The sequence below is a fragment of the Montipora foliosa genome, chromosome 10 (genome assembly GCF_036669935.1).
Source record: "Montipora foliosa isolate CH-2021 chromosome 10, ASM3666993v2, whole genome shotgun sequence".
Classification (NCBI taxonomy): Eukaryota; Metazoa; Cnidaria; class Anthozoa; order Scleractinia; family Acroporidae; genus Montipora; species Montipora foliosa.
In genome coordinates this window covers 22,133,297-22,143,296 of record NC_090878.1, presented here as the reverse complement: position 1 = coordinate 22,143,296, position 10,000 = coordinate 22,133,297, and the positions used below count along the sequence as shown (strand labels likewise).

Sequence of the window (10,000 nt, the reverse complement as noted above, 5' to 3'; positions counted from 1 at the left end):
AAGGGATAGAAAGGGAAAAGCTGGGACAAAAACGAGTAACGGTGTGGGCGATGAAGGGAAAGAAGACAGAGAGGGAGGGAGAGAAAAAATGAGATCCGTTTTTATTCATCCCGTAAGTACAAATTACCCATGTATATATTCGGTTCTCTTGGGTATACGTATTGTTCTACAAAACAATAGCGCAAATGAATAATTATTTATTTCTTCTGCATGCATAATGAGGTAGGGACGTGTATGGAAATCATTCCGAAGACTTTTCTACCCCATTTAGTGTTGTATTGTGTTGCTTTCGGAGTTGCTCCGACACTAGACTGGTCTGTTCTTCTTAACTCTTTGGAGAGCGAAACCAACCAGCCAACAAAAGCTCTACCAAAATAGATTGCTAAATTTAATGCTAAGCTCCTATGGGACAACTCCACGCCCACGTGATTAACATAACAATCAAAATCTATTGTTTCATTTCACAAGTAAGATAATATTCGCGTCCGACCTTTATGGGCTATAAAACGGCTCGCCTGCGGCTCGCCGTTTTAACTGCCCATAAAGGTCTCCCGCTCACATTTTATCTATTACTTAATCATCGATGTTGGTACATTTAGTATATTTTTAATTTTTATAGTTAGCTCACGCCCCTACTGGAAACCAGCTGGTGTTTTTACATTGTTAAATAGGCTAACGTGATTAAATAAAGTTGATCTATCTATCTATCTATCTATCTATCTATCTATCTAAACCTATGCGACGGTATTTTTACAGACCAGGGACCCGTTTTTCGAAAGCCCCGAGACCTTTTCGGGCCCGAAAAGCCATTTGTGAAACTGCCAACCGCTTGCTTTGGAAAGCCGATCTTTTAACATGTTTTAAAGGTAACAAAAAGAAAAAATGACTGTGAAGTTTGACGACTTAGAACCTCTCCGTTCTTGAGATAATAAGGGGAATTGTGTCACCCGAAAATGGCCCTTAAAGTTTCGGGACTTTCGAGAAAAGGACCCCAGGCCCCAGTTGTTCGAAAGATGGATAGCGCTATCAGCCAGATAAATCACTATTCAGTGGATAAGTCATAGCGAAACCAATTGCGCTATCCAGTGGATAATGATTTATCCGGTGGACAGCATTATCCACCTTTTGAGCAGCGAGGGTCAGGAGCCCATGTACGATCTATTTTTAGATAATTCCGGTTCGGTGACACCATAACATCAAGTTAGTTTCCTGCGATTGGTCATCGGACTCCTACAGGAGTCTCATTAGCGAGAAATTCAATCCAAAAATATATGGCGGTCCGTGAAAAGACCGTGACATGAATATAGGGCTACATGTACTGATTTAAGCAATTGCCTTTTATAGACACTTATACCACCTATTTGGTGGCTCCAAAGGGATTCGTCTATAACCCGCTTTTCAAATTCCATCACCGGAACAAATGAGCCCAACAAATTGACCTGCTCCCAACTGAGTGGCTTCAAAGCTCAGTTTGTAGAGCATTGCACCAGCATCGCAGAGGGTCATGGGTTTGAATCCCGTTGGAGCCACCTGATTTTTTCAGGTGACTTAATAAGAGACAATTGCTAAAATTGTGCAGATAAGTGAGAGGATCACTTCCCTCTTTCGTCTTAAGATTTTTCTGCTTGTAACTTTACAAAATGAGGGGTGGTCCACAGGGGTAGTCCATGGACCGGGTCCATGAAAGGGTCCATGGACCTGGGGTCCATGTTTTGTATGCGTCCGGGATTTATTTACAAAATGATCTTGACTATAAACCTCATCCGGAATGTAATTTCTCCGACCCTGAGATAATTAATTGGATCACTTTTTGTGGAAATAGTCGTAGCTCAAGGGAAAAAAATCACCGTCGGCTCTGTCTATATGTAGATCACCCAATTATCACTTAACTTTTTTTTTTTAGTTAAATTTGATGATATTCTCTCCATTAGTTTGAAACTGCTGTGATGGGTGATTTTCATTTAGACTTGCTTCAGTACAATCATCATGTGCCCACCCAGGACTTACAAAAAGCGTGAATAAACAAAAAAGTCCTGCCATCTAAACATCCTTTGCAAAATTTCTCCCGCCACTGAGGTTTAAAAAGCCGCCTTCACTGCTAGAAGGTGTTAAAGGAACGGTGGAAGGTCATCGCCTCGAACGCCACGTTTACATCAAGTTTGTCGCACAGATCTATAGTGCCAAGTCATTCTCCTTCTGTTTATGACGAGCGTCGCAGTGTACGCAAGAGCCTGGTAACTCCCGGTTATTTTATCGGCCCCGATAAGTACCGGGAAAGTTTACGGGTGCTTCGAGAAACACTCTTTCGGTCCGGATAAAGTTTCCCGGTAACGGTCTCGGTAATTACCGGGACTTTCGAGAAAAGGGCCCCAGGCCCCAAAAGGGTGCAATCTTTATTATTTCATGAATCACACATTTTCTTTTGTTATTCAACATCCTTTATTTAACTTACATACTTCATGAATATTTAACTAACTGAAAGTCCGGGGAGGGCTTGATAATGTAGCAGGGAAGAGCGGGGCTGATGAATTGAATAAATTGCTAATTATAAATGCAAGGGCAATATCTATATAAATACCCGGTATTTATCTGTATATTGTCCTGCTGCCCTGGGCAATATACAAATAAATCCCTTCCATTTATAATGAGCAATTAAAGCAAATCATACACGTCCTTTGACCCCGCCAAACATTCTGAGAGAATATCTCCCTTTAACACAAATATAGAAATTTATTCTGCAACTATAGAAAATACAGTAGTATGCCATATATCATGAAGGCTATGTATTCACTCTAAGAAAATTTTAAGTCTTTGGATGTTACAAACGAGCAATTCTGGAACACAACACTGTTTGATCTTTCACAGTCGCGTTGTTGTCATCTTGGCAAAATCTTTTTACTTCGTCATCAACTAACTGATCTACTTCTCTTTTTAACGAGGACTCTGCTTCCCTTTCTCCTACGGATCCTTCGGATCGACAATTTAATGCCTTAGAAATCTCAATTTTGGTAGAGACATCAGGCCTCTGATACCTTTGTAAAGATCTGATATCTCGGTGGCCCGTACGCTCCATAATCAACTTATCTGAGATTCCTTTTTCCAGTCCACGTGTTGCTGTTGTGGCCCTCAGACTGTGATTGCTAAATTGGCCCTGAAGGTCTGCGTCTTTGCACATTTTGCTAACAACGTTTCCAAGCTTGTTATGTGCAACAGGAGTCGATGTAAACCAAATTGTCGGCTTAGCAAAAAAATAATGCGCTATTGTTCTCCGTTTCTCACCTAAGTGAGAACAAGTGCTTTGAACAAATTATGACCCGTGAAACGCCCTTTCTCGATGCTGTGTGAAAACCTTTACAATACTTACAATGAAATACGTCATTGTCTGCGGTGGGATCAAAAAATGACAAACAAACAAACAGATGTCAAAAACAAGTGGCCAATTATTGCCCTGTGAAAGACCACCTTTATGTAACCTATACCTCATGAATAATATCATGAAATAAGTTACATAAACCCCTCGAACGTCCGTATTAATTAATACCTCCGTTCTCGGGCTTTATCTCTTACTTAAATGACGAGCTGCGCAATTATGATATGTGGTTGAAATGTAACAAGCTCTCAGTTAATGTTAAAAAGACTAATTATGTTATCTTTAAACCAAGACAGAGAATAGCTAATGGAGATAACAACATACTGTATTCTTTGGAATTCAGTTACTAAAGCAAACAAACGTATCCAAATTTCTGGGTTTCTATCTTGATGAGCATCTTACTCGGAAGCGTCACATAAGTTTTTTTTATCAAAGCAAATCGGAAAATCCGTTGGCATTATATTTAGATCTCGATTCTACATTTCTTCAAGAACCAAGCTAGCCTTGTACTACTCACTAATTTATCCTTACATCACTTATTGTAATTCCACTTGGTCTTCTACACGTCTCCAATTTAAATAGAATATTCTACTTGCAAAAGCGTGCTGTGCGAGCAAAAACAAATCTAGATTACCGAGCGTATTCTGCTCCTCCAATTGCGAAACTAAGCATCATGGACATTTTCAACAAATTCATTTCAATTTTCTAAGTTTATGTTTTATTATTACAATCAGTTGTTGCCTCGGATGTTTTTGAATTTATTTGAAACAAGCCACCAAATGCACAATTGCGGTACTAGAACAGCCAACAATTATCGGCTACTTTTTTGTTGCACTAGCATCAAACAATTTACAATTCTTTATCAAGGTCCAAAAATCTGGAACTCTCTTCCTGGATCAATTATTAAATCATCTAGTTATCTAAACTTTAAGAAAAATATGTTAGGGTTTCTTGAGTTATAGTTATGCCGCAAAAGCATTGCGTGAGATTATTTAGATTAATGAATAAGCATATGAGGGCCCCCCTCTTATAAGCCCGGTGGTTTCTTGGGGTCCCCTCACCACAATTATTGTAATATCCATCCTTTCTTTTATTAATGACTTTATTCTTATTATTGATTGCCCTTTGTAATATTATTATTTGTGTGGCAAAGAAACATTCATATATTCAAGAGACATTGGTAGACTAATTTAATTACCATCAAAGAGCAGAAATATTGTATTTTTTCCCTGCATTTTAGATTTTCGATGGAAATAATGACCAGAATACAGCAAAGAAAAATGTTCTAAGCAATGTACTAATAACAAGGTGGCTACGTTTTGTGGTGAAGGAATACCATCGCAAATTTGCTTGTATGAGGACAGAGGTGTATGGAGTGAAGCAAAAGCCAGGTAAACCAACCAACCAATAATAATAATAATCATCATCATCATCATCATCATAATCAAAGGAGGGCATTTTAAATTTATTTTAATTATATATAGGTCTGGGCATCCAGAAGTTTGTATACTGCCATACTAATAATAAACATGTAAAAACTAGTGATATGTTAAATTTCCGACGATTCGGCTACCTCATGAAGCCATTATCAAGGAGTTGGAAATGAATATGCGAGTTCATAATAGATATAAAATAGTCCAAATTTGCACAAGGGTAGATGAACTAGACAAAAGCTTGTGTTTTCACGAGCAGTTTTTCAGATCGCTTACCGAGAGACAACCGAAAATTCCGTAAAAACAGTTTTTTTGCCAACTCGCTTAAAGTTAAGTGAGTCGGCAAATTTCAATTGAATTCTCATTAAATTTAAGCCACCAAACCAGGTAGCTTAAGCGAGTTGGCAATTACTTTCGGCCAATGAGGAGTCGCTTGCGGTTATCCAAATCGGAAGTACAACAGTCGTATAAACTCTTGTTCTTAGGCTATCGTAACTTGAATAAGAAAATAACACAAACAGCGGTGATAAACATTGTATTCCAACGTATTTTTTAATATAGAACTTGACGTAAACAGTTTTGCTACTCTTATTATTTTATCGTTGCATTGGGATGTGCTCTTTCCTCATTGATTCTTACCCGTGAAAACACGTATCATTTTTAAGTCGCTGAACGAAGTCTGTAAACAAACCATTTTCAGGAATGTTAAGCGACACAAGGGCTATCGTGAAAACACGGCCAAAGACTTTAGCACGGAGTGAATCTGTTTGCACGTTCAGCCGTGGTCTTAATTGTTTGATGTAAAGCATTTCGTTAACCGGAGACAATCCAATTTTTTCATGCATTCCTTCAACACTCTAAAGCAGCTGAGGAGGTCCTCAGGGACAGCACCCGCTTGGTCTTGATCATAATGCTTGCGTACTTAAGATGACGTACTATTGTGGACATCCACGCGTGTATGTAGATGGACACGTGTGTAGCCAACATACCTGCAGGTTGCATTACCGAAAGTGGTACACAACGCACTGTTGATTAACCAGCTGTGGTTTAGTCTGGCATTCTTGGAGGTCTTGGCCAATTTTTCTACTGACAAGGATGAGTTGGACTGTAGTTTGGAGCTTGAGACTTAAATCTTTCAACTGAGACTTAACAAAGTTAGCAGAATCCTGGGCCCGGTTGTTTGAAAGCCAATTAATAAGTTAATCCAGGATTAGCGTAAACTTTTGTTTCATGTTTTCAACTTTTTGGTGAAAGTTCCTTTTCCCTTTTTTGGTTTTTCAAGATTGACTTCTTCTAATGTAAAGTTTTGGTGAATATAAGCGTTGAACAGCATTTAGAAGTAGTAGAGAAATAAACCCCTTGGCTCATTTTTCAGCTGGAATTAGAGTTCATCGGCTTTTAAACAACTGGGCACTGGTCCTTAAATGGTACGAGTACCCAAGTCACGTTATTTCTCACCATTTCTACCGATGCCTGCGATGGATGCTAGTCAGTAACTCTTGAGTTGACAAAGGTATTAATGGTAGAGTTGATAAGGTGTTGGGGGTACTTCAAACGTGAGAAGAGGGACTTTAAGCGTTCACACTCCTCCGAGGCATAGGCTCACGATGAGGACAAACCGGATATTCATTTCCAACACCCTGATAATGGTGTCATGAGATCGCCGAGAAGTCGGAAATTTAACATTATATCGCTAGTTTTTACATGTCTGTTTCTCAAAATCACTAATAATAATAATAATAATAATAATAATAATAATAATAATAATAATAATAATAACGATTATTACTATTTGTAGTAGTAGTAGTATTATTGTATTATTATCATTTTATCGTTATTTTTGATAATAAAATAATATACATTGTATTCAACTTTAAAAAAAAAGGAAAAAAGTAAGGATTGGAAGCACTATACAACATTAAGAATTAATTATAAATCATAGGCGTACAATCAGTGTGTGTGTCAATAACGATTTCGCAAATACATTCCTTGCGGCTCAGATATGATCAACTAGCTCTTGCAGCAAGTACAGTGTTTTAAGAGTTTCATCTACATCTACATGTTCCAGCACTCGGCAAAGTCCCTTTTTGACTTGTTACTGTTTCTGCTTAGGTGGCCTCATACACCACAAGCCTTTTTAGAGACATCACTGCCAGGCCGGCCACTTCTGCTGGAGAGAAAAGCACAGCCACAACACCGGGGACTTTATCCCCTACTCTTCTCGAATAGTGCTTGGGTTCTTTAACGTCCCACAGGGAACTTATGAACATATATTATTTGTGAGACAGGGTCTACGATTTATAGTCCTTATCCGAAAATACTTGAAAGTCTAACCATTTGCAGCACTTTGTTCTCAGTTAATTTAAGATCCTGAGTATTGATCCGGCCGGGGTTCAGACAGCCCGTTGCTCAACTAACTGAGCCACCGGTGCGCGGTTTTAAATTAAGACATCGAAGAAAAAAATTTCAAGTTAAATCAAGTTGAAAAGTACCTGAAAGAAAAAAGAATAGATTAATGCTTTCGATATGTAAATCTGAGTCTACGAAGTCTAGCTGTCGTCTTCTGGATCTTGTGCCTCTCAAGCATAGTATCGCAGAGTGTACGATAGCAAAAGGAACTTTAGATCTTATCAAAGAAATTGCGCTTGAGTAACGTTCTCCCTTCTTATTTGAGATTAGCTCCGCAAGTCTGCTGTGGTACTTAACACACTCATCCGCCATTTTGCCTGTGGTCGTGAAAACTAAGGGAGTGAACGTCCCCTTTTCGATCTCCATTACTCTTTCCGCATACTGCCTCTTCTTCTCGTTCTCATGCTTCTTATAGATCTGCTTAGGAGTCAAGTCTCTGCAAGAGTCTATATTGGAGTGCAGATCTCTGTCTCGTCCAAAAGCCTCGGGCGTGTGTATCCAAACGTCTCCCCAGTGAGCTCCTCAAGGACCTTCCTCTACTTCCTTATGGCGCTTGATAATGAACCCGCCGCGCTGACATACCCTTGCGTGATCCACGCTAAACTGAACACCGCATGCGCAGATCATGGGTGTGTCCGTTATTTCCCGGTCGTATCGCAACTTGATTGCATCTCTAAATTCCTTCTTATTCAGATTATAATCTAGCTCTTTGTGAATCACAGTCAACCAATTTATATGATCCCTTCCCTATAGCTAACTCAACAGCCCTCTTATCTTTTGTCGGCTGGGAGCTGTTCACCTGTTTTAGCCTCTTACTTAGACAGTCATCTTTTTTGTTTTCCTGTGCACAGTTGCAGTGTTCGAATTTCTGAGTCATCTGGAGGCTGGTGCTCTTGCTCAACAACTCACCTCACGAGCGGATTAGTAAGTCTCGAATTCAGAACATGAGGTCTCATTCAAGGCCTCCCATGCGCACAGGCACACCAAGGAGGTCGCTCTCTACTTTAGTGTGAGTGTTATGGCCAGTGACAGCTGGTATGCGAACCTCATTAATCGTGCGCTCAAGTGGCTCTAACAATTCTGCCATATCAGGTAATGTTCTTAGGAAATATGTTCAACGGTGCCGCAGACCAAATGATAATGATAATGATAACACGGAGGGAGCTGATATACTTTGTATGAGGATGTTTGGTATAGCGCAGAATATGGTGGGTTTGATCCAAAACAACATAAAACAGTAGAGGACAGTTTTAACCACTGGAGGTGAAGCTCTTGGCGAAGTTCATATCAGAAGAGGAATATTTCAAGGAGACAGCCTTTCATCCCTCCTTTTTGTGATATCGCTCATCCGGGCACTAACACTCGTGCTACGAAAAGTAAAGGCGGGATATAATCCTGGCGACGGGAAAGGAATGATTAATCATTTGCTTTTTATGGACGATCTTAAGAAGCCATATGGTAAAAATGAAAATCAAGTTGACTCTCTTGTCCCATCAGTTAGAATTGTGGCCGAAGATATGCCGATGGAGTTCGGAATACCAAAGTGTGCAATCCTATTGATGAAAAGCGGAAAAGTGTTCCAAAGTGAAGAAATCAAGCTACCGGGGAATAAAAAGATGCGATCACTGAATGTTGATGAGAATGAAAACTACAAGTATCTTGGGGTGCTAGAAGCGGATGATGTAAAACATGGTAAAATGAAGGACAGAAGGAATATTTTCGTACAGTTAAGACAATACTAAACTCCATACGGGAAACACGATGAAAGCAATAAACTTTAGAGCAGTTTCCATTGTAAAGTACGAGGCAGGAATTGTTGATTGGGTCAAGGAAGAGCTGGAAGTAATGGATCGCAAAACACGAAAGCTGATGACCATTTATCGTGCATTACACCTGCAGGCTGATGTAATTCGGCTGTACTTTAAAAAATCAGTGAGGGGACGTGGAATGATCAGCATAGAAGAATGTCAAGTGAAGCAGATCCACGTTGTAGGTGCTGTGGTCTTGTTGTAACAGATTACTCCATGTGATAATAATGGATGAACTATTGTGTTTTAAGCAAATGGGCACGCATAGTTCATGGTTGAGTGCTTTCTTCCAAACCAGGACTGTGACTTGCAGACAAGCTTGTGATCGTCAAGGTCACCTGCGAGTTGCTTGTGGATTAAGAAAACACAGTTAGTCCGGTTACGGGGCGGTAATTTTTGGGATCGTCTTTTGCACGTGACTTGTGAAAAGGGGTCACCTTCACTTTTTTACCATGCTGCGAGGATCACAGTTTGTTAGATAGGCAAATTAAAGATTATGGAGTATGTGGTAGCAAGAACATCGGCTCCTTCTTTAAGTAGCCGAGATGAACTCTGGTTAACCTTCCTTACTTGTAATTATTTACGTGCCCTCCTGGTATTGATGATGATCGCTAACACGATAACGATAACGATAATGATGATGATTATGTTGATTGTGATGGGCTGATAACATGATTCTGTTCGAATTCCTAACGTAGAGAACATTGTGGCGGGGAAGAGCAACACCCAATCCTCCATATACAGTGACCAATACTCTAATGGCACATCAGACAAAGCAGTTGATGGGAATCCTGACCAGGAATTTAAGAATGGACACTGCTCACGTACTTTAAAAGATAATCCAAGCTGGTGGCGAGTGGATTTGAGCAGTCCTGTCCAGGTCTTTGAAGTTCGCATCGTTATTGGGAATTCGCCCTCGTCTGACGGGTCAAATGTTACAAGGACTCAAGTTTACAATATAACATTGGGTGAGAGAAACA

General features: G+C 39.8%; 1 protein-coding gene across 1 annotated transcript in view; it reads left to right on the top strand.

Moving 5' to 3' along the window:
• Nucleotides 1-10,000, top strand: part of LOC137972640 (uncharacterized) — a 44,955-nt gene that overhangs the window by 34,860 nt on the left and 95 nt on the right. The window contains exons 3-5 of the mRNA XM_068819376.1: nt 4,611-4,761; nt 8,710-8,904; nt 9,719-10,000. The exon at nt 9,719-10,000 is cut by the window's right edge and continues 95 nt beyond it. Of these exons, the coding sequence (XP_068675477.1) occupies nt 4,611-4,761; nt 8,710-8,904; nt 9,719-10,000 (628 nt within the window). The remainder of the gene's footprint in view (nt 1-4,610; nt 4,762-8,709; nt 8,905-9,718) is intronic.